The 24,429-nt window shown below is 35.0% G+C and overlaps 1 protein-coding gene across 3 annotated transcripts in view; it reads left to right on the top strand.

Annotated features, from left to right (window-relative positions):
* The window catches only part of CFAP47 (cilia and flagella associated protein 47), a 275,466-nt gene that overhangs the window by 11,040 nt on the left and 239,997 nt on the right, over nt 1-24,429 (top strand). For all 3 annotated transcript variants that reach the window (XM_027689060.1, XM_027689061.1, XM_027689062.1), the window contains exons 6-21: nt 112-266; nt 964-1,097; nt 1,697-1,932; nt 2,634-2,826; nt 5,250-5,493; nt 5,861-6,013; nt 7,495-7,684; nt 7,789-7,885; nt 9,108-9,324; nt 10,009-10,253; nt 10,984-11,114; nt 12,193-12,315; nt 13,690-13,821; nt 15,012-15,089; nt 15,638-15,782; nt 17,297-17,391. In XM_027689060.1, the coding sequence (XP_027544861.1) occupies nt 112-266; nt 964-1,097; nt 1,697-1,932; nt 2,634-2,826; nt 5,250-5,493; nt 5,861-6,013; nt 7,495-7,684; nt 7,789-7,885; nt 9,108-9,324; nt 10,009-10,253; nt 10,984-11,114; nt 12,193-12,315; nt 13,690-13,821; nt 15,012-15,089; nt 15,638-15,782; nt 17,297-17,391 (2,568 nt within the window). The remainder of the gene's footprint in view (nt 1-111; nt 267-963; nt 1,098-1,696; nt 1,933-2,633; nt 2,827-5,249; nt 5,494-5,860; nt 6,014-7,494; nt 7,685-7,788; nt 7,886-9,107; nt 9,325-10,008; nt 10,254-10,983; nt 11,115-12,192; nt 12,316-13,689; nt 13,822-15,011; nt 15,090-15,637; nt 15,783-17,296; nt 17,392-24,429) is intronic.

Genomic DNA, 24,429 nt, shown 5'->3' with positions numbered 1-24,429 from the left:
TATTTGTTGTACATGAAAATGTACGTGTAGGAAAAAAACACAAAAGGGAAAGTGGAACAGGCTGAATATATTTCATATTTCATAATATTTCATATTTTGATTATTTTTTAGGGGACAGATCTTCAGAGGAGTACAGATGCTGCTTTACAGGACTTAAGCCTGAAAAATAGAGATGCAGATGTTTCCACCTTGATCTTGTGCACTCCCAATCAAGGAACTTTGCTACCTTATGAGAAATCTTTGGTTACATTGTGCTTTAGTCCAGAGTGAGTGAGTGGTACAAAGTAGATAAGCAAACACACACAACTTGATTGATCTAAACTATTCTGTAAGAGCTGTGTTGGAGAAAATAATTTTAAGTCAATGTGTCTGCAAATTTTTTTCTCAATAACTTCTCATATACTTGTGTGTTAAAAGAAATTGCCTGGTGTGATACTACAAATGAGAAAGCAAAGTTTGAAGTGATTCTATGATTCTATGTTTTATAATATGTTAAGGATGTATTTGTACCAAGAATTGGTTGAGCTGGTTTTGTGAAAACAAGACTTTTATTAGACTTTGCCATTTATTAACAACAGAGTGAAACATTTTAGAAAGCTATCATTCCATTAACACCCCCCCCACCTAAATATAAAGGAGCATGTCTTCTTGCTATTTTCCCTTACTTAAACTCTAAATATAAGTCATTATTCTGCATTGTAGTATTAGTTTAGAAAACTGTTGCAGACTGGAAGGGATATCAAATGACTAGCAGTATAAGCACACAGATATTGATGAACTTAAATTTGTTACTGTTTCCATTTTCTGAAAGGAAGAATAAAGATCATTTGTTTAAACTGTAGCTGACAGCAAAGAAGCCAGACTGGATCATGAAAAATGTCTTGATTTTTTTTTTTTTGTGGATATGGGTTTGGAGGTTTGTTTTTTTCCCCACCATCTAATTAGAGATTGTGACTCTTACAGAAAATTTAAAGGAGACTTTGAAGTGAATGACTCATCACTGAAACAAGATTATGTCCTGTTTCTGAGATTTGAAACTGTTGGGAATAGAGGTGGTTATCTGCAGGCCCTCGATGATGGTGCCACATCAACCACAAGTATGTCATCAGAAATGTATAGTCACCATTAGAAATGTATGTTTGGGTGATAAAACTGTATATCTTGCTATATATTTCAAATTTTTAAAAAAAATTTTTTTCTTTAAAAAATTTCTATTTTTAAGGTCAATCTGCTTCTTTTGTTTGTTTATATCAGTACAAATAAATTGAAGTAACTTACATCTTTAATGCTTTAGCACCAAAATCTCTTCAAACAGTGACTAGAAAGAAGGGAATCATGTGTGCCATGAATACACCTGCTACTAGTGAGCACCTAGAACTTAATCATAAATGCAAATATTGGGAAGGCATTAAACCCCTCCCAGCCATTTGCAAATCACTAGAACTTTTATAATACCAGTTTTGTGCATTTTCAAGTGCATATTTGATCATCCTTAATGAGGGAATACATTTATCTAACAATCTTTATAAGTAAACGTTGCTGTGTTATATTTATAGAAAATTGCATTATAAATCTTGTTGTTTTGCAGTACTATTTTGTTTTTGTGATCATACAACTACAACATGACTTTTCTGTTTGTAAGTTAATAGCTGTGTGAGGGGTTTTGTTTGTTTAATTTTGTGTTTGTCTAATGCAGGGAATCATCCTCATCACGTGGACTTAGCTTTGACAGGTTCTGGGCTTCCTGTGATGGTAACTTTTAATCCAGGACCAGAAATTAATTTTAGGGACTGTTATTTGGGTGAGCAAACAGAACTTCTGTGCACATTGAAAAATGAATCCGACTCCCTTCCAGTGACATTCAGCTTCCGCAAGGCCGCTCACTTTAATATTTCTCCTGAAAGAGGAAAAATTAAAAAAAATTCTGCAAAGGTAACTGTCTCTTTCTCTTAGGTTGTGGAGCTATGTAGATTATTTTACAGTGGTTAGCAGTGGAATTTCTTGTAAACCAGAACAATTTCATTTCAGTAGCCATGACTTTAATACCAGCCAAATAATTTTTTTTCTCATTTTTAGGCTTTCTTAATATTTTTGCCAGTACTCCAGGAAGCAACAAATGTTAGTTTAAATTTGGAAAAATAATTGTAGCACTCAAGGAACTTTACAAACGTTTTTCCTATCTGTAATTACTTTTTTTTTTCTTTTACTGATTTGAGAAGATTGCTTCATACTCCTATATTTTTGCACGATACTTTTAATTTCTTTCAGTAAGTCACAAATATTCAAGTAAGATAACATTTCTTTTAATGGAAGAAAGTTTGCCAAATATATGTTAAATATGGAGGCATTTATAATTTCCCAAACCAGTAACTCAGGGTACAAGATGTAACAATTTATCTCAAAAATGAGCAAGGGAGACTTTTTTGTGTTCTAATGTGTAGCATTTTTATATCACCTTATATTGCTAATTTTTCTGTGTCTGTTGGCATATTCTAAAAGCCCAATTTTGAACACCTGTCTTAGAGGTAAGTGTGGAGAGAAGGGACTCAATAACTCAATTATACAGGAATTACAAAAAATTCGACTATTTGCTTTTCTGTCTCTTATGTCTCAGAATGAGTTTTCTTTTCCAGGATGTGATGATTTCATTTTCTCCGCGTCAAATAGGAACATTTAAGATGAAGCAAATTATCGATATCATTGGTACAGGAGTAGATAAAAATAACTTGCATGATTTGAAGAGAATATCCTTTCATCAGTTATATTTGAGCTTGATTGGAGTGTGCAAAGCTAAACGAAAAAAAATTCTATTCACAATTAATCCTGGTAAGATGCTAAAAACATTAGTGAAAAGTGATAAAATGTTTTAAAAGTACATTTTTAGCATTTTAAAAGAGGGTTTTTTTTCTCTTTTTAGTTTCTTTATAAAAAGTAAAAAGTCTGGGACTCCAGGGATGCTCAATTGTATGACGTATACATGTAAGAGTATAAAACAATGGCTAAAATAATGGTACCCTTCTCCCCCCCATTTTATCAAAAATTAAACTATTAAAGCATACATTTTCACCATACAATTATTTAAATTTAATAAATCAGAAAACAAAAGCTTTTGTTTTTGGAAGTGATGCCATTAAACAGTGCTAATATTTTTCAGTAGTAAATTGAGAGATATGTCAAGCATAGCAAGGTGGTGGGAAAGATAACAGGATATTTAGTGATTAGAAGTTACTACTGCCAGATTAATTTGCCAGTTAATACAACCTGCTGCCTGTCCCATGTCCATTGGCTCTTTCCATCCTGTGAAGCCTGTGCCAGCATAAAGAATCTCTCAGGGTATGCAATAATTAGACTCTAAATTGTTCCTCATGTTCCTAACGTGTCCCAGGAACAAATTAAAGTAGATTTGACTAAGCCTGTCACTGGATTTTAAAACCAGTGATGGGAAATGTAGCTTTTCCTGGCATCACATGTATGGTGGCATCTGCAGGTAGTACCAGTGAACTGGTGCATGTGGTGTGTGTGTGTGTAGATAAGGAGGGGAACTTGAATACCCTTTAACTGACTGGTGCCAGCTTGAAGATGTACTTGCTAATGAGAACCAGGAAGGCAATGCCCATTTTTTTCCATTGTGGGGAAGTAAAAACAGGAAGTTACTGGGAAGTCAGGATAAAATGAGGGGCAGCAGAGGGGCAGCTACCAATCTCTTCACTCTTGTGACCGGCAATGACCAGTGACAGGGCTCATGGAAATGGGATGAAGCTGAGTCAGGGGAGGTTTAGGTTGAATATCAGGAAAAAATTTTTCACCCAGAGGGCAGTTGGGCACTGGAACTTCTAGGGAAGTAGTCACAGCATCAAGCCTGACACAGTTCAAGAAGTGTTTGGACAATACTTCTCAGACATGTGAGAATCTCTTGGGATTCTGGGGTGTCCTGTGCAGATCCAGGAGTTGGACTAGATGATCCTTGTGGGTCCCTTCCAACTCATCATATTTCCATGATTCCACGATTATTTGTACAAGTACCAGAATGGTTGATAAGCCAGTGGACATTCCTGCTACTTTCAGGAATGTATTTAAAGTCTGTGGCTATCAGGAATTCAGAAGAAACTGAAGTTTGGCAGTTTCTAGGTTTTATTGTTGAAATCCAGGACTCCTTCAGTTTTCCTGCTTCAGAAACACAATTAAAAGAAGTGTTTTGGTTTCTTTAATCAAAGATTTAATGTAGTATTCAAGTTTTTCAGGTTTTGTCTACCATTTGCTCTGTAAATGTCCCCATTCTACTCCTGTCTGCAGGTTCATAAAGAGCTTATGAAAGATATTTACTCTTTAGGCTACTGATAGCTGTGTTTTGCTTTTAAGCCTTATTGAATTGTGATGGAAAAGTTTATTTTTTTCAGATCCTTATATGGATGGGTCTGTATTTCCCTGTTGTCTTCTCGCTGTGTCTGTGAATGAATGTGTGTGATTGTGTCTCTGTATTCAGTTGAAGGCCAAGTAGAGACTGGAATGAAGCTTCTTGCAGACTGTGCCTCCCTGGACAGTGAAAGTTGTAATCTCTCCTATGGTTTAGAGGATGGAAAGTAGCTTTTGATTTTTTAGGGTTTTTTTTGATAGCCATTTTGGAGTAAAGTAAGGCTGAAGTAGGAAAACAAAAATATTTAATGATCAATTTTTTTTTTTTGCAAGTGAGGGAGGAAAGGGCTGTTGAAGTATGGATTTATTTATTTATAGGACTGTTTTAAATGTATGTCTTTATTTAAGGGGAGGTGAGCAAACCCATGGCCTGGTTTCTGCTGTAATTTTTCTCTTTGACATTAATATATATGTGCTTTTATAAAATTAGAGAGAAAAATATCTGAACTGTCTTTTTAGTTGTGATAGCTTGGGAGTTCTTTGTCAAAAACCATGCCTGTGTCTGCAGCCCTTAAGAAAAGCTTTAGGACACCATGAACAGGATTGTGATGGAGGCAGCTCTGAGTGTTGATCATGTGCCTGTGCAAGACAAAGTGTCACAGCTGGACAGGGCAGTGCTTTGAGCTCTGGTATTTGTTTGTGTGATCAAGGCCAAGGGAGGCAGTGGACTGTTGGTATGATGGGAATGCCTTCTTCCCTCTGAGGAAAACACAATGGGATGGGTGACTGACTGTTGCACTGCTGGGTGGACCAGTGCAAATCAGAAATATTTTCTAATACTTTGAATTTTGCTTTAAAAATATTAGTTTAAGTTCATGTTTTATTTGAATTTCAAGGTTTAACACCAGTGGTTTCTAATGCAACTGGACAGTTTGTAGTTGATGGCACAGAAGAGTGCACTGATGCAGCACGTGGGGCAATACAGTGCACTGATGCACCACCTGTGGCAATACTTAAATCAAACCAAACACGAATTCATACCCACCGGATAAACAGGAATTGTAAGGATGATGCACTTATAGCTTTCCCTAATGATCGTGCAACCAGCGTTAGGCCTGGTGAATGGGATAAAAAGTACAGGTAAGAATTATGTGAATCTAATATTTAAACCTACACATTTATATATATCATGTAGTAGATCAAGATTTGTTACTCACTGGATTTTTTTTGCACTGAAAGTTCTTTAAAATTCATTGCATTTATGAGTCTCTTGCACATAAATTTCTTGAGTTGCTTTTCTTACATGAAACTACAAATGTAGCTATTGCAGTTGCAATATTTCATTTTTATGGTTGCCTGTACAAGGTCAAATATTAATAATCAGCTGTGATAAAAAGAATGTTTGCAATGAAATATATATCTATCAAGATCAATATGTTTTCTTTCTAACAAGACCCAGAATCATTTTACACATGTAGTGAAACTGCAATTCTCTTTAAATATTTAGGACTATTTTCACAAAGACTGAGAGATATAATTTCATAGATCCAGAATTTGCTTATACTGACTCTGAACGACAGTCAATAGAAGCACATAAAAAATACTATGATGACTTCATTTCCAGTCTAAGACAACGTCGTTTAGAGAAAGATGCTGCCAGGTAAGACTTTTTTTAAAGAATAAATGAGTACTTTGGGTTCATATGCAAGTTATGTCTATATCTGTGCAGAATTAACTTAGTGGCACCAATCATATCCCTAAATTTGTACCATGCTGAAATTCTTGTGTCCTTGGGACCTTCATTTTTAGTGCATGCAAAACCTGCTTTTGTTCATTTAGACATGTAGAGATGATTTCCTGGGTGAAATGGAGGGACAGAGGCATGGCACTTGAAACTGAACTTAAAATAAATAAACATGACAAATTTTAAGAGGAGTTGGTTATGACTGATAGAAAAAAAATCATAGCATTGATTGTTTTGGATTCCTTCTTTTTATAAGTATGTATTTCCAACTAGGATGTCCAGCTCACCCTGAGTGATAGATTTAGTATATAAATTATTATATATTCTGTGGAATGAAGCAGATACAATCCTCTAATCTTCATTAGAGGTCATTGAATCTTACCTTATAGTAAATTCTCACTTTATGAATTTGTGTATTTGATTGGTATGCTGAGGAGCAAAATCATGGAAAAGCAGCAGTGACAGCTCTGCTACTTTTACAAAGTTTTATTTAAAAGAAGAAAAACCTGTAAATCCTCTAAAGCAAGATAAATAATACTTTAAGACTGTTAAGTTGGTAAGATCCATTATTGAAAAATTAGTAGTGCCAGTGGATTGTTCTTGTAATCTCAATTTACCTTGCTCTGTGTATACATGATTCAGACAAGGCCTGCAGAGCTGGATCTATTTTATTTTTCTGCAAGTAGGTGATGTATGGTGTTTTTGAAAGGAAATAGTGTTGTGTAGTGTGTGACCTGTTGTTTGTATGACCATTAACACATGTATTCAAGGTATACAGCATGAAGAGCAAGAACAGAAAGGAAAATTTAAGAGTTATCAGATGAATTTTAGTACTATTAAATATAGTAATAATTTTCTTGTTACAAAAGTAGGAATATTTGATACAAAACATCTGTGTAAGATCTCTGGACGTTTCAAGACTTTTAGTTGCAGGTTGATTTATTGGAACTGAACTTTGACCAAAAATTTAATTGCTGTGAAAATTACACTATAATTGGTCCAGTTCAGAGATATACCATTAAAAGATGCTTTGTAATCTTGGCAGTTGCTAACTTTTAAGTGCTTGATTTTTCTACTTAATTGCTCTTTAAGTGATATTTTAGGCATTATCTTATTTGTATTTTTGTAGCCATAATATTTTCAACCTATTTATCAAAGCAGTTGGCACAAATATGTAACATTTGTGCAAGGACACAAATGTTAGTCCTTGTCTAAACAAAAGAAAAAAAAAGAATTTTCAAGGTATTCTCTGTACTTGAAAGTTTTTTAAATAATAGAATATTCTTACCTAAAGTATTATTTGTTTTGTTTAAAAATATTAAATTATTTAGTGTGTAGATCATGGAATGCTCAAACTTTTAGATTTCCATATTCTTTTTTTTTTCCCTTCCCTGTAGGCAGTTTGATATGTATAATGATCCTGTAAGCATAGGAATCAAACCAGGTGAAGGGCTTAAGTCACCAAACATCTCAATCACAGATTTTCCCATGAAGAAGCTACAGTTGAAAAAGCCTCCTTTAGATGATGATTGCCTATTAACTAGTCGAAAATTGGCAACAATTACATCTACACCTACAAATAAAGAAGTAAGTTAAATGCTTGAGTAGCAATGTGAGCATAATGTGTTTACCATGTAAAAAAGCATAAGAATTTTGATCCTGCTCTGAGAGGTGTCTTGTGCTTATCACAGACTTGGAGCTGGCTTAGTCCTGTGCCATCTTCTACCCAGGAGAAGGAAGATTGTAGTTTAACTTTGACACACAAGCAGCTTCATCAAATATTCATTGGTAAGATTTTTTATTTGGTTGCTAAATGCATGTAGTTCTTATAAAAGCAGTTATTTATGGTAACACAATTTAAGATTATAATTGTTCACCCTAAGTAGAAAATAGTTTAAATTGGTGGTAGCTTGATGTCTACAGTAGTGTTTAACTAAAGCTTTGTACTTCTCAGAAAATACTGAGATATGATTAGATATGAACATGTAGAAGAAGAGTTTTCTTTAAAGACTGCTCATACCACAAGCTATTACAGAGAAATCATCACAGCATAATATGAGGGTTGTTCTCACCCTTATACCTTGTTATTGGATAGTATCTGGACCAGCATTAATATCAATAAGATTCATGGCAGTGCTCAGAATGTTTCTGGGAATTAACAGTGAACACTAATACCCCCTAAAAGTAAAACTTCTTCAGGATCCTCCTTCAAAATAATTTCAGCAGAGTGCTCCGTGATGGGGAGTAATTCCTTGTAAAGCCTGTGAGGGACTCATCTGTTAACATTTGGTACTACTACAGGTCTCTTTTAAGGTCAACTTTACTTCAGTACAATTATTTAGCAGCAAAATGAAAATTTTCAGTAATTTCTGGGCTTCTTATTTATTATTTTCAGTCAAGTTAGAACTTGAATAGATACTGATATACTTGGGGAAAGGTAGAGTAAGATAAACATAATAGAAAAAGTACTGAGAGTTTTGTAAGATGTTTGATTAGTACCATGAGCACTAACGTTTACAGACCAGCCTAAAAATTGGTGATAGCAGTAAATTAAGTAGTGAAATGATTCTGTGACCATCAAATGACATGAATTATTAAAGCAAATGGTCACACATTAGGGAGCAAATCAATAGGTTAAGTATATAAACTGTCAGTGAATTGCTGCTTGTCTATTCATTCAAATATCTGCTTAACAAAAAGAAGTATTTGCGGTTATTAGTAATACCTTGAGTAATGAGGACATTGCTTTTCCTATTTTAATAACTGGCTAAAACAAGCACAATTAAGAAATAAATGTTGGTGGCTTCTGAGTTGTACTACTGAAAACATTCTAGAACTTGCATGGTATTTACTTCCAGATTTTAGTGAGAATTTGTTCTGCTACAGGATTTTTGTAGCTGACTAATTTTGTAATTTGAGGAACTAAAATGTTTCGATCATAATATTTTAGTAGTTATGTTTACTTACATTAACTTTTTTTGTTGAAGATCTTATTTCTTATATATTCCAGGTCCTTCTAATATAGATTTTGGTGATGTCTGTGTGTATTCTACAACAACCAAAGAACTGTACATCATCAATAACTTGTTAGTCCATATATGGATACAAATTGAGATTGAAATTGAGGAATTGCAGGAGACATCTCCATTGTCTCAAGTGGTGCCTCCTCTTACAAAGACTCACGTTCCAATTGTATTTGAGACAATCACTCCTGGAAGCTTTAAAAGGTAAGGTTTTTTTATTTGTCTTGATTTACACATTTTCTTGGCAGTAGTACAATACAAAAAATCACTGACTGGTTTAAACAAAGTGTGATGATAATTGTTAATGGTGTACACTCATTTATTTGCAATAATTAATAATGATTCTTAATTAATTTTTAATTAATAATTGCATCAGTCCAATAATTAATGTAGTTTAATGTTGCAAAATTTTCCAAACAAAATCATGTCCTGTGGGAAGCTCATATAACTACAGGTATATCAGGGAAGAAAGTTTGCTATAAGTGTATTTGCTAGGATAAATTTCTGTGAAAAATACCGTGCTCTTTCCAACATGGTGTTCATCAATGCATCTATGCTCAGATCTTTTGATGCAGCTCATGGGAAAATGTATAGGCAAATTATATCTGTTTTCCAGCCTTCTGGTATGAACTCTCACTTTACTCATGTTGTTAAAATGACTGTATGAGGCTGATCATCCTTTGGGATGACCATCGCTTTTGGCATGATTTAAGTAGTATGCAAAACAAGTACAAAATTTTTTCTCTTGTCAGTCTTTGTTGTGTGTTCACACTCAATTCTTTTGTTAAATATTTTCTTGCTAATGGTTATATTTCACATAAATTTTAGTCTGACTACAACATAATAAATGCATAAAAATATTGAGAAATATGTATTTTTATGTTGCAGATCTTTTGCTTACAAGATAAACAACCAACACCCTGGGCATGTACTGGTAGTTGCAAATGCAGTGCCTATTGAACTTGAGCTGTCTACAAGGGAACTGATTTTAAATCCTGTTCCTGGCTGCCTAGCAGGGACAGAGTTTAGAGCAACCGTCAGGGTCTGCAATCCAAGAAACCATCCAGCTGGATTTATTTGGAAACCTGTAACTACAGATAGAAAACCTGCATTTTCTATACGGCCTGCCAGAGGTACACTATGCAAATACAGTGTGTGTGTATGTGTCTTAAATGTCAACAGTGTTAAATAAAACAAACATTTATCTGATGCTATATACTGTATTTTTAAACTTAGGTCAATGTATCCCAAAAGTAGAATCAGATCACAGTGTTATTATGACAGCAGCACTCCCTGTATAAGCCCTACCCTGAATGCATCCATGAGACTTTAGGTTTTACCTTCTTTCCTTTGAAAAATAGTGTTCTGCAGGAGTATGTTGGAGCTCTGTTATTGAAGAAGTAACTGCTGACTGAATTGGCATTACACAGTTCAGACAAGATTTGGCTTGGTGTGCTCTGATTCTTGAGAAAAGATATTTCTGCTAATACAAGTTCAGACTCCAAGCAAGAAAATGTGTATGGTCTTTCCCAAAGTTGTTATTCTACAAGAAGGATAGTCTGTTCTTTTTTTTTATTTTTAATATTGACTATTGGATTAATTCATGGCTAAAAAACACTAGTGAACTTTGAGTGTGTTTTACTGCAGGATATTAATAAATAGATTATGCAATTGTCATGAGAAGTCAGAAACTAATTTTACTTATTTTATCATACTGTTCAACACCTAAGAAATGTAGGCTTAGTCTTCAATAATAGGAGGTCATTTTACTTTAATGTGCTTAAGTTATTTCTAATTATACAATGTAATTTGATAATTGCACATGTGTATGCTATAATATGTAAATTATGTACATGTATTTAGGGACTGTGGAGGCCTATAGTGATCTGGAGTGTGAAGTTGTTTGGCGTTCAGGGTTCAACTCTCCAGAAGAAGGAGAATTCACCTTGTGTGTGCGCAGAGGAAATGCAATTAAGTTGAAATGTTTTGCGAAGGTAACAATTTATACAGCAGCTTTAGAGAAGAAAAATTCTTTTTTTTTTAAAGCAAGTGATGTCTTAAATATATTTATATTATCATGTATTAAAAATATTTTATTTTCATGTGGCTCCTATTTGATGTGTTTAACAAAAAAATATGCTACAAATACATGATGGAGAAGGCAAGGAAAAGACAATTTGCCTTTTTCTTACTTTTGATGATATACCTATTTTGGCATCACAACTTAGTGGTTCTTATATATTATGAGGTAATTATTGTTTTTGGCTTGCTTAGTTTAGCTAAACAAAGGTTGAGAGGTGGTATGACAGTTCTTTAGATATATATTAATGGGGTAAAAATCGAGGTGTGTGTGGGAAGGTATATTTCAGAGTTTCAGGGTAACAACAGGCTCTAGTGTAATTTTGTGTTGTTATTTGAACATGGTATTTGAGAATCAATGTTCTGGATAGTCTTCTAAGCAGTGACATTCACCTTAGGTTAGTCATTTGTTATCTTACATTACATCTTAAGGAGTAAGAAAGTCGTCTTTTTCTTTTCACTGTATTCTATTGGCTGCATGCTCTAGGACTTCCATTGGGAGCCAAGAAAACTTTACCCTTCTTTTTGATGAGCCTGTTTTTAATTTATTTTTTTTTCCCCAGTAGGTTTTTTTTTTCTTCCTCTTGTTTTGAAGCCTTGGAAATTGCCATATGTAAACCAGGATATGTATAAATTAGAATGTTGGCATTTCTACTGCTATTAATATCTCTGAAGTATCTTGTTCTGATCACACATTTGAAATTAATGGAGCTTGTGCTGTTAAGTTTAATTAAAAGATTTTTATTTGTCTTGAAGTTAGTCCAGAAATATCTGTGGGGATGGGTCTGTTTAATTTGAATCTAGACAAGTTCAGTACATTGACTAAATCGTCTCACATTTAAGCTTTGTTTGTCTATTTGAATACTTGTAATTTATGCATTTTCAGAAGTATATTAGCACTTGAAGTAATAAAAAATAGGCTGAATTATTTATTTGTACTTAGGAATATGTTATGGAATTAGCCTGTTTTATCTTTTTTTTCTTTTTTAATAGCTTGGTGCTACTAAAGTTCAGTTTGTGACACAAAATATATCCTTCATTCATAGTCCAATGGGTTTGTCTACTTGTAAGACAGCCATTCTTCAAAACACAGGACGCAACCATGCATACTTCCAAGTAAGTTAAAACTATTTATAGCACATTTAACTCCTTGGGGTGAAGAGCAGAAGGGAGTTAGTTTTATCAGATCATGTTATGGTGTTGTGTTCTTGGTTATTAAATATGCACCTACTTAAGTTTTTGTCTGGTTTTCTGAAGAAACAAGATTTATGTGAACAGGAATTCTGTCCCTCTGTGAAATGTGATGGACCAACAGACAAGCAAAGTGGTGATGCCTAAACGATTCCGGCAGCTTCATGGGAACCAGTAATGAGGGTGGAACCCCATACTGGTGTACTGGTGGAAAAACACTTACAGCTTGGATGTTTTGAGATGTTGAGACACAGAGCAAACTGGCTGGTCACCCTATCCATGCTGCCTGCCCAGTCAGTGCATCCCAGACCAGTCACAGCACATGATTACATTGCTAGGCTAACATCTGGGAGGAAGATGGGTTGTGTGATGAATTGGATAAAGGGATGAGATGGTTGCCAGAATGAGTAAAGATAAGATAAACAAACTAATAGGAAACCTAACCTCATTAGTTCTCCTGATCACAGGATAATTGCTGTATTTGTTTAGTGAAGCAAAATAATTTTTGTTGAAATCCTCAGAGTTTTTGTTCCTTCATTATAATGATACCAAAAAACATGAATAATTTATTTTGATTAGTACCATATTTCTCTGTTTATCAACTGAGCATTGAATAACAAGTATTATTACTGCACTCTTGGAGGATGGGCCTGAAAGAATAAAATCAGCATAGCTAGTAAGGCAAACAAACATACCCAGGCTTTTTAGCCTCCACAATTATTCTTAAGCCAAGAGATGGCTGGTTGGTCTTGGCCATTATCACTTTTCAAAGCTGTACTTTAAAAAGTTGTCTGTTTGGAGTGCATTAGAAGAGAACAAATTCTATTTTGTCTTTACTAACTGTGAGTAAACTGAATATTTACTCCTCATATTATTACTGAGCTGTAGAGTATTGGGTGTCCTATCTTCTTACTGTGAATGTCAAAAAAGAAGTGATGAATTTATTTGTCACTGAAAAAAAATTTATGTAGAATGTTTTGAAGACTTGCTGGATAGCAAGCGTTACTTTTAATAGCTTAATGAAAACAACCTGAAAACCAGAATGATAAGTTTCCACTTGGTGGACAAAGAGTATTTCATACTCTGACAGTCATCTTTAGAAATCTGTTATTTTATTTTGTTTACCTGCATTTTTCCCCAAACTTCTAAGTCCAAATTAGCATTATATGCTTTGAAGGTTCTCCTTGTAAGAATATAAAATCTTTAAGATATATATTAGTATAAATATATATACCTGCCAAAACAAACAAACAAACCCAAACACCTTTTTCAGTCTGTTTCTTGTTTGTGTTTGTGAAGGTTCGTGATCCAAACCCGCTGCCTGGAATGACAATCACCCCCTCGCAAGGAGTGGTACCTGTGGGAGGCACCGCTGATCTCAAAATCTCCTTCACTCCGAATGCAAGCATGACTTTTGATAAGAATGTGGAGGTACTCAAAACTGGAAGGACTTTGTCTTTTGAGTGTTAAGCTGTGTGTTCATGTATGTACATTTTTACGTATCTCGTGGATTTTATCTCCAATGTTCTAATGCTTTTCAAGGTATTCTTGCAGCAGATGATAACAGCTATAACCTATTCTATTGTTTTGTCTCAGCCCTGCTAAGAAATATCAAAACAGCCTCTCAGTTTGAGCTGATTCATACTATACTACTGACAAACTGTTGAAACTAATTTGTCCTTAGGAAATAATACAGACATATTTGCAGTTCTTGTAATTCATAGAGGGGAAGGATTGGAATATCCCAGTGTCTTTCATTTCTTTACTTCTTTTTGTGGTCTTTTCAGAGATGGATCTTCTAGTAGATTTGATTTGATAATAGACATGCAATAAGCATTTAATCATATTTTGTTTTCTATGTGTCTGTGTTTGTCATTGTTCAGATAAGTGAGGCTGGGAAAAAGGATGCTATCAAGGGCTTGAACTTTGTTACTTTTTCTGACACTGATCTTGGATTCACCATCTTCTGTGGCTGCATATATTATGCTTGTTAAACCTAGTATCCATTTATTTTTTTCAAATTTTACAACAGATTTAGCATTCCTCAGAACAATTGTATCTACTTGCTACCAGCACCTCTGTCAAGCAATTGTGTCATACTATACTTTCCAATCCTCACAGCTGCTGGATACAGCTTTCTTCTGTTGGAAAAAACATGCTCATTCTAGTAATACAGCCTCCTGCAACATTATTTTTATTTGCAGAAGTAGGGAGGACTGGTCTTTCTTAAAACTTTGGGTTGGTTTTTTTGGTTTGTTTGTCTGTTTTTGTGTTTTTAGTGGACAGCCAAATCTATCCCTGACGTGGAATGCCACAAAGATATGATTTGAAGCCACATAACACTGGAATCTGTATATATATATATTCCAGAAAGTGAAGGCATATTTTTTACCTCCTCATATTTCCATAGCAGAAATGCATTATATTATAAAAGCAGAGTTATTTTTGTATTTTCATTACAATTTATACTGAATGTCTCTCTCCACTCTGTATCTGTGGGGGTAGGGTTGCTTTGTTTTTTTTTTGTGTTAAACTTTTTTTCATGTAATTGTGAAAGATTTGGTGAGATAGTTCTGCTAAAATGACCTTGTCAGCAATCCCACTGTTGTCCATTCTCTTAGGTAGAAGTGCGAAATGCAGGAGCACAAGTGCTCAGGGTTGGTGGATTTGTAGAGGTCGCTGAAATAAACATGAGTGTGGTAAGTATGAGGAAATTGTAGCAATTGGTAAGATTGATTAAGTGTTTTGCTTTATCTAGGTGTCAAAGTGGCTCCTCCCTACTTCATATTTGTCGTTTTTTCCTATACTAACTTCCCGAGAGAATCATCAAGGAGAACTTAGGAAAAGATATTACAAACCAAATGTACATATAACAGTTGCACTAAATGATAGCTGACAGCTTTAGCTTTTGAACTTGACAATCTGGAATAAGTATGTTAAAAGGGAGAAGTTTTCTTAAGCTAGCTATAGCAAAGGGTGAAATAAAGGAAAAAGTAATCCATTGATCTGTTTACTGAATGACAAAAGCTTTTCTGATGGTGTAACTGGACTTAATATTGAATTCTAAACTCTTGTGTTTTATGTCCTGGAAGGATTTTAATGATAAGGGTCATGCAAGACTATTGATTAACTGATACTGTTATTGTGTTGTAAATTGTGGATCTTGCACTGTTTTATTTTTTCACATTATGTTCAGTTATAAACTTGACTTCACGGTGCTTTGACCCATTTTTCTTTAAACTTACAGGAGCGAGTGGACTTCGGTGGAGTTTATGTTGGCGCTACAAGTTCAATTCCATTTTTGCTGCAGAACAAAGGACAATCACGTACCAGAGTGGAGTTTGATTTTTCTAAGAATAAGGATTTTAAACTGGATACTAGCAACCATTCAGGTATTTGCCTTTGCTGTATCAGAATTTTTGTTAAATAAAGAATGGGTAATCTTAAGGGAAAATCTGTCAGGCTATTTCTGGTAGACAAATTTTCTCGGATGAGAAAACCTAAAGCAATTATTTTAAAAGTGTTGCTTAATATAAATTAAGAGGAGACATTTTGGTTTGCCTGCAAGATGACATTTGCCAGAAATAAGTATTTGCAAAATGTCAGGTTGCCTGTAGTTTTTTTCCCCCTTTTTTTCTGCTTATAGTTGCTAAGGTATAACAAATAAAAAAGTTTGAGTACCCTCTCATCAGTTAAAATAAAAAAAAAAAGAAAATCCAAGCAAACAAAGCCAAACAACTATATTCATTTCCTATTCATGGACTCATACCCACTGTTTTGACAATGTTTACCCTTCAATGAATTCACCATCAGTATGAGTCCAGACTTTTCTTTTTCCTGAAGGCACAGGGTGTCTGCAGGTTAATCACAGGACCTCTGTTCTACACAATGCCCAACTCAGAATGACATTGGGCCGATATGTGGGATGTTATTGCTATTCTTTTTTTCTTGGTAGAACTAGTGCAGATTCTTATCCTTTACTTGTTGTTCTGCAACCCTTTCCTACTTCAGTCATGGCATCTCCTTTGCTGTTCCAACATCATTATTCACAAGAGAATTTTGCAGCTTGTCCCTGCAAACTCAGGAAATAAGGGCTCTGCAAGACAGTATTGTAAAATATAGTTGTATCTTTATGTTGAACTATATGTGGATGATGACAGAAAATGGTCTGACAAGGAGAGAGAGATTTTCTTATCATGTGGTGCATTTAAAAGGGAAGGGAAGGTGAGAGCTCTTTGTCAGTCACCTTAATTTGGAAAAGAGCTGTAGGACTTTTTACAACAGGCAAGTAACCAGCATGGGAATGGACTCGTTGCACATGATTTCTTTATCAGAGTTTGCGTTTGAAATCAAACGGTGAATACTGATCCTGGTGTTCCCGGATGAATACTGATCTGGGAGGAATGTTATGTTCTTTGTTGGAAACCCATGCTTCTGCCAGAGTCTTCAAATAGGACATGAAAATCTGAAAAAGGAAGCAAGCCTTATTGGTAAACCTCTGTGTTGTAGATTATGCCTAAAAGTCATTTAAAAAAAACCAGTGTCAGCCAACTATTTTTCTCCCTGTAGTATTAGGTTTTCATTGTATAATTAACTATTTTAGCCTTACACTTTTATTCAAAGGTAAATGACACTGTTTTGTTTTTGTGCTTTTTTTTTCTCTGAAATATTGTGTTCTCCCAAATCAATAACTTCAGTCAAAGTTGCTGGTGATTGATACTTCTCAAAATTACCTCCAGAATCCTTATGAGAAATATTATATTCCTTTGTAACTTTGTGAGAAATGGTTACCATACAAATATGTAAATACTTTATGTTGGAAATCATTTTGAAGTCCTGCAACTATTGCAAAGTTGATATTTCATGCAGTAACATCTGTAATTTGATTCTGAATTTTGTTTGGCAGTGATTGAGTGCTGTTCTTCAAAGCCTTATTTGTATTCAGTTAACTTAAAGGAGGAGTCTGCTTTGGAATGCTTCTTGACCTTTGTGCCAAAAGAGGTAGGTTTATGGGACAGTGGTGATCATGTTAATTAAAGTCATGCTCTGTGATATTTCTGTGGTGGGAGAATAGAGACTTTAGATGCCTATTTTAGTGTGTGCAATAATTTTATAATTATTAACCCAATTCTTAAGATAAATAACTTCTATATAATTTAAATGTTTTACATATGAATATACACTTTATCAGTGACTTAAAAATGGTGTAATTTTATACTGAAATGTCTTACCACACATTCATTAAATCATTCAACAGACCTGCAGCCATTTTCTTTTGTGCAGCTGTTCGTGCTTTAACTCTCAGATGACCAGGCGGCTGCAAAAGTAGAGGAGTTTTATGTGTCATAAAGATTGGCAAAGTTACTTTCTGATCAAGCTATTTGAGGGAAAAACCATGAGATTTTGAGTTAGTTTTACATTAGGAAATCAGCATTTTATTGGCAGTAACTGTCAATAGAGAGTGCTGTAGCAAATTTTAAATCTAAATGTATTGAAAAATGCTTTAGAAATGGAGAGTTTTGGGTTTCCACATATTTGGAGAGCAACAAACTGAAAGAAAACTTAATCTTTGATATCGTGTACAAGAACAAGCAACTGGGAATCACTTCTATAGCATATAAACCTGTTGCATTATCTGCATTTTTACCTTAGAAAAAGAAATTACTATCAGAGACAACGCACCTTGGAAGGGTCAACAATATTCTATTTTAAACTCCCCCTTCCCATCATGCTCCCCATCTTCCTGGCACTTCAATATAGAGGAAATTCCTTTGTTCAAAGCATCATTCAAATAATATTTGCATATTATAAACGTTGTCTGGTAACACTGTGATTTTCTTCTGTGTACACCTGGAAGCTATTGTAAATAACTGATGGGGTGAGTTTATAGCACATACACTACTCTGAAATGATTTTTCCTGACAGAACATGAGTCAATAGATTCATAAAAAATTCCTTCTGTAGTACAGCAGGCCTTGAGGTTAAGGGAGAAGCAGCAGTTGTCATATCTTTAAGTATCTTGACACTTCTGATGCAACACTCATAAGCAAGGTAGTCAAAATTAAACTAGATACAGTGTCAGAAAGTATGTAATTGTTTGCAAAATGGTACATACAGAATATCATCAATGACCTATAGTCAAGCTGGAAAGAAACTCAGCAAGGGAAAATGCTGACATTTTCATTTAAGTGGGAAGGGTCAATAATAGAAATGCAAGAGTAGATGATGATGTTGGAGTAATTTTCCTGGGGCACCTTATACCTCATAGCCAACTACTAAGTATTGCTCTAGGTAAATGTCTTCATTTCAGTTTTCCCTTCTCTCCACGTGCTCACAGTCTTTCTGTCTCCCTTTGCCCTTGGGGCTGGGTAAGCTGGGTGCCACCAGGGCTTCCCTTCTGCTTCCAGTGTATTATTGCCTGCCTGTCAAGGAGCAGCTTCTTGCAAGGCAAGACATGCCCAAGGACACTTAGAGCTCACAGCCCATTGGTACTCACAAATGAACATCACTAAGTTAGTGCAGCACTGTGGTAGCTGGCAGCAAGAGCACTGACTAGTGTTAAATGAAGTTGCCCAATATGAGGTGACTATAGGAAGCATCTGGAAGTGCATGTGCCCCCCAGGATGCTGTAACTTTTCTTTCATTTAACTCCTGCAAAGTGGAATACTAATAAAAAGCATAGTTCTGTTAAGAAAGTGGTCCAGGTACCAGCATCTCTTATTGTGATCAGAAACTGTCAGCACTTACTGATTCTTAAAACATTTCCCTTTGGATCTCAGTTCTTAAAACATTCCCCTTTGGATCTCAGTTCTTTACCATTCTACCTCATCTACATTCCCTCCTTTTCTCACCAGATTTCTTCCTTCTCTTTCCTGATTTTCCAGTCTTGAAAAAAAACTCTAATCTCTCTATTTTGAGCTTCCCCTATTCAGGTTTCACGGTTCCAAGTGCTATTTCCTGCCTCTGCACTTGAACAGCTGTTTCTCTGATCTCATCACTTTTTTTTTAACAACTACTCTTACCCAGCTTACCTCCCAGCTGCTACAAACCTTCTGTATCCCATCAGGTTGCATTCTTTTCTGTCTGCCTTCTGGTTTTACTAAAACTTCCTGCTGTTGTAGTCATTACTGACAACCATACCCTATAAACCAACAAAACCCCACTATACTGATGTTAGTGATAGGAAAGTAGAGACATGAACTTAGGAAAAGTTAGAAAAAAATAACTCATAAGCTTTGCCAAAAAAAAAATCAAACCCCCATGATATTATTTTAATGTAGTTTAAAAATTTATTAAAATATCTTGAATTATTGATGTAAGGTTTTAAGTAATTTAGTCTTGAATGCAATCTTGAATTCTCCTGCTAAAAATCAACTAGGCAGTAGCTTTTGTTCAGCCTCAAAAACTTTCAGATCAACAAATGAAGTTAATATATAGGAACTCTGAATAGCTCCTGCAGTTCTCACTAAAATGGAAAATGTACAAATACATGTGAAATCAAAAGATGCTCTTAGAGATGAAGTGTGTTGGTATGCTTAAAAAATAGGTCTTAAATTCTGAGACAATTTCTTCAGTATTCTAAGTGTTAAATGGAGTCAATGCATTATAGATGAGGCAGGGATGCTGCTCAGACACAGCATGGCTGTGCCTCCCTGTTATTCCAGTGTCTCAGAAGGTGTTGGAGGTGACAGGGCTCTCTGCCTCAGTGGAGAGAGTTTAACCTTGGTGTTTGTTGGCTGTGAAAGTCAGAGCTGTCAATGAAAGCAGAATACAAAAAAAATATATAAATAGGTAAGCTAGACAATACTTCTGGATATCCTATTTATATGCAGGTTGTGTGCTTCTTTCTTCTCTGTTCTGATATAACTTTATTTGAGATACACTTCAGTTATGTTTTAGTTTTTTTTTTCACTGAAGTATAAGGAGGTTCAGCCACCTGATCATGTGATTGGCTACACTGGGTTCTCATTTCAGAGTACAAAAAACCCAAACCAACCAAAAAATACCAACAACCCATGACTATCTGGCCAAAGGTCTGTTGTAGCTTCCTCCTCCCTATTTAGATCCAGAGCTAAACATCATGACTAATCATATTATTTATTGACAGATTTCTGTCAGTGAGTACTTTGGAACTGAATTTTAAATCATACGTCCATAAAGCATGGAAACATGGCTTTTCTGACCATGGCTCTCCTGCAAGTTACCTGTCCAGGTAACAGTGGGGAGCACCTCGTTCCTTTAGTTTTGTGTGAGGGAAGCAGACAGCATGTGGTCACTTTAAAGACTGGCTTATCTTTGTTCCTCAAGCGCTGCTGTGCTTCTCCAGGCAGGATGGTCCCCCTGCAGCAGTGTCCTGCATGGTCTGCTAAGGAAAGCAAAGTGCAGGAGCGTACTGCTTCAAAATGACTCTTTTTTTTTTTTTTTTTTTTTTTTTAACTCTGCTGGAAAATAACAAATTCCAACATCTTGGAAAAAAGACAAAATGCACAGCTGTGTAATAATGAAGCCTATGAGGGCCTTTGATTGAGATAAATAGAGCAAGTCACACCTGTCAGAGCTTATTGCCTAAGCTTGTGCTGGAGAAGTGACAGGTGTTTTAGTGGGGTGTTTTTGTCCTTTTAAATGACTTTGTTTTTTCTTAATGAAAGAACAGATTTGTGGTATAAGAAATGAAGTCTATGGAAAATCTGCAGCTGTGGAATTACAGGGTATTGCCGGTGCGTCATCTTTGACCATATACAAGGGGAAGATTTAGTTTTATTTCAGGGTTTTGAGTGATGACTTTGAACACCAGCTACGTTATTCACTGTGGAAGCTGCTTATCTGTGATATAAACCTGGGGAACTTAGGCTGCATGAAAGATTTCAGTATGGTTTAAGGAAAAGCTGATGTTAAATCTGAGGGAAGGCTGGGAATGTATATTGGATTCAGTTGCAGGACATAAATCTTTGGTTTTGCAGTTAGGTTTAAATTTGAATCAAACTGTTTTTTTTCTAATGTATGTTACGTTTTCTCTCCTTGTATCACTGCTGAATTTGTGTGTTGTTAGTGGTATAAATAAATAAACTTTAGAGTCAGCCTTTACACAAATGCTTCAAGATCTTTGAACAATCTGCATGTTATTATATGATAAATACAAGAGTATTATCTTTTACAGATGTTTTAATTTGATTTTAAGTAATAAAGCTTACCGATTTACTTGCAATTTCCTGTGAAGTTGTACTGGGAAAGAAAGTACTGTAATTTTAAGGGGATGTCATATATTCTTTATGCTAAATAAAGTATATAAATCCTGGATTTGACAGCAATTTTTTTTTCAACCTTGAGAATATATGCTCTATTGGAATTATAGTTAGAAAGTTGTATTTTAGGCCTTATGCATACATTATTGCACTAGACTACTTAGTAAAGATGGAAATGAGGTAACCACTTTGAAAGTGTTTTCTGAAAATAACCTCATTGTTTTTTCTACCCTCAACTTGACAACTGTGCTTGAGTTTATTTATTTTTTATCCATGAATTTTATACAAAATACTGTTTTACTTGTCATGTTTTCTGGGGTTGTGTTCCCCCCTTTTGTTTCTTTCCTTATACCAGGTGTTTAGGATTGAGGCAGGAAGCCATTCAGCCATGTTTATTCTCCAGTGTTGGGCTTAGAGCTACTACATTCTTGGTACCAAACCTATTTCATAAATTCAAATGTATTTTGGAAGCAGAACTTTCCTGATCAGATAGATTCCTTGAAATCAATAAGTTTTATTTGGTTAGTAATTCTAGAAAAAAAATTGGAGGTATTTTATAATACCATCTAAATAAAACTTTTACAGGAACATGATTTTATTTAAAGAATTGTAACTTCTGGTGGCAGCCTAATCAAGCATCCTTTTTCTGGCATCCTTTGGAGATGGTCTATGTGAACATGTAGCAAATGGCTCCTTTGACTCACGTGGCTGGTCTTTCTAAAGTTTCTTTTGAAGTATTTTAATTGCTAAGACTACCACTTTGTAGATGATGCCTCCTTTCTAAACAACATGCATAATTAGTGTGCATCAGGACAGGAAAAATGTTTCTTATAATGACAAACAAACATGAGTGTTTGTGAAAGAACTCTCCCTAGGCTGCTTGCTTCCTGCCCCTCCTGTATTCTCTGGTGTATGAAGTTAAATGCAGCTTCAGGAAAATATCCCAATAGATAAGTAACTATAAAGTATTCATAGATTATCTAAAAAGCAAGTGCAAATCCAGTAATAGTCTAAGGATTTATTATTTTAAATATTGTAATTAGTTTTTTAATTATACAAACTTACAAAAGAATTTTCTGTTATGATGTTGGAGAAATGAAAAATGAATCATAAATGAAAAAAAACCCATAATGATTCTACTTGCAAACTGAAGTCCTAATAATTGAAATTAATTTTTAATTCTGTTTCAGCAATGTGTGTATGTATATGAATTACAATATTATTTCTGGTTATATAGTTTTTAAAGTATTTTTCATTTGTAATATTGGTTAGCTAATGTGCAGTTAATTAGGCAAAGATATGTGTGAATAAAATAAAAGCTATGATTTGTTCTCAATTATGTAAATGCATTTCTATGAGTTGTATTGGCTCTAAGTTTGCACTATTGTACTTCATAGCCAGTGTAGGTTTTCAGTGAACATCAGGCTCTGCGTGTAGTGAATTGAGGGTCTTGCACATACTTTCTTTTGTTTGCCGATTGCTGCCAAATAAAAACTTGTTGCATAGTAAGACTAAACCAAATTTTCCTTATAGTTGGGATGAAAAGCAGGTTTCGAATAGCTGCTTTGGGAGAGGGATAAAAGGATTCCACCTTCTGTTGTCTGACCTAACCATACCAGCATTGATGAAGAGCAATTGCAGTTCTAGACTGCACTCTTTTGCATAGCCAATGCTGCCGTGATATCTGTTGCAGGCTAAGCCTCTTAATCTCACCAAACTTTAAAAATTCAGTGTAATTACAAGAACATATTTTGAAGATGTAACTTGATGGAGATACTAATAATGGAAGAGTAAATCAAATCAGGAGATTTTTACTCACTGTTGGTTTATGACATATCTTGAGCATTAGTTACTAAGAAATCTTAAATGGCATTCCCCATGTTAACTTTGAAAAGCCAGTTCTATGTTATTAAATCAAATCATTATCAGATTTGAAGTATCAATATAAACCAAGAGACTGTGGCTACAAAAACTTGCCCTTATCCCATGCTTTCCTTTAGCTAAGCACAAACAGACAAAATGTTCCACAAGGCTCAGCACACACCTCTCTCACCAGGAGTGAGTAACTGTGTGTTACAAACCCTGCTGGAACTCCACACACTCTAAGTGCTGTCTACTTGCTTCTCACTATCTAAGCTCTGTGTTGATTCTGTTACAGATGGATATGTGCCTCATGTCCTGGCTTAGGACAGTTTTGTTTTTCTTTCCTATCGTTTATGAATTCTACTTGCTACCACAGGTGTGAAAGTGAAGAGTGATGCACTATTTTCTGCAGGTTTTGAAAGCTTTTAAACAATTCGCTAATTCTTTACACAGCTGGTTTTACTGCATCTTTTTAAGCAACATGAAGATTTTATAGGCCTGAGTCCTTTCTGGAGATTTTAGTGGCCTTCAAGGTGAAAACAGAACTCGAAGGACCCTTAACAGTGGTTTCAGTGCAGAAGTTTTGGTTTTTTTCTTCTGTTGCCTTTGTTATGGTTGTCTGTACCTTTTGTCTGGAGCACATATTACTTTAGTGCATTGATCCTTGGAAAGACAGAGCAAGTGGCAAGAAATACCTCTTTGAAAGGGCATTGTGAAATAAATTTGACCTCTTGGAAGCACTATCTGTCAAAATAGAGGATTCTGTACAAAACATGCCATCTTTTAAGTTCTAAACCCCACTTACTTGGGGATGTGATTGCACAGATAAAATGAGGATCAAAATCGCTGGAATTTACACACCTAGAATTCAATGGCATTTAATGACAAAGGTTTTAAGACTACTTATTTTACCCCACAGTTTCTCAGTTTTAGC

This window comes from Neopelma chrysocephalum, unplaced genomic scaffold (genome assembly GCF_003984885.1).
Source record: "Neopelma chrysocephalum unplaced genomic scaffold, ASM398488v2 Primary Assembly neopelma1_76, whole genome shotgun sequence".
Taxonomy (NCBI): domain Eukaryota; kingdom Metazoa; phylum Chordata; class Aves; order Passeriformes; family Pipridae; genus Neopelma; species Neopelma chrysocephalum.
This window is presented reverse-complemented; position numbering and strand designations above follow the sequence as displayed.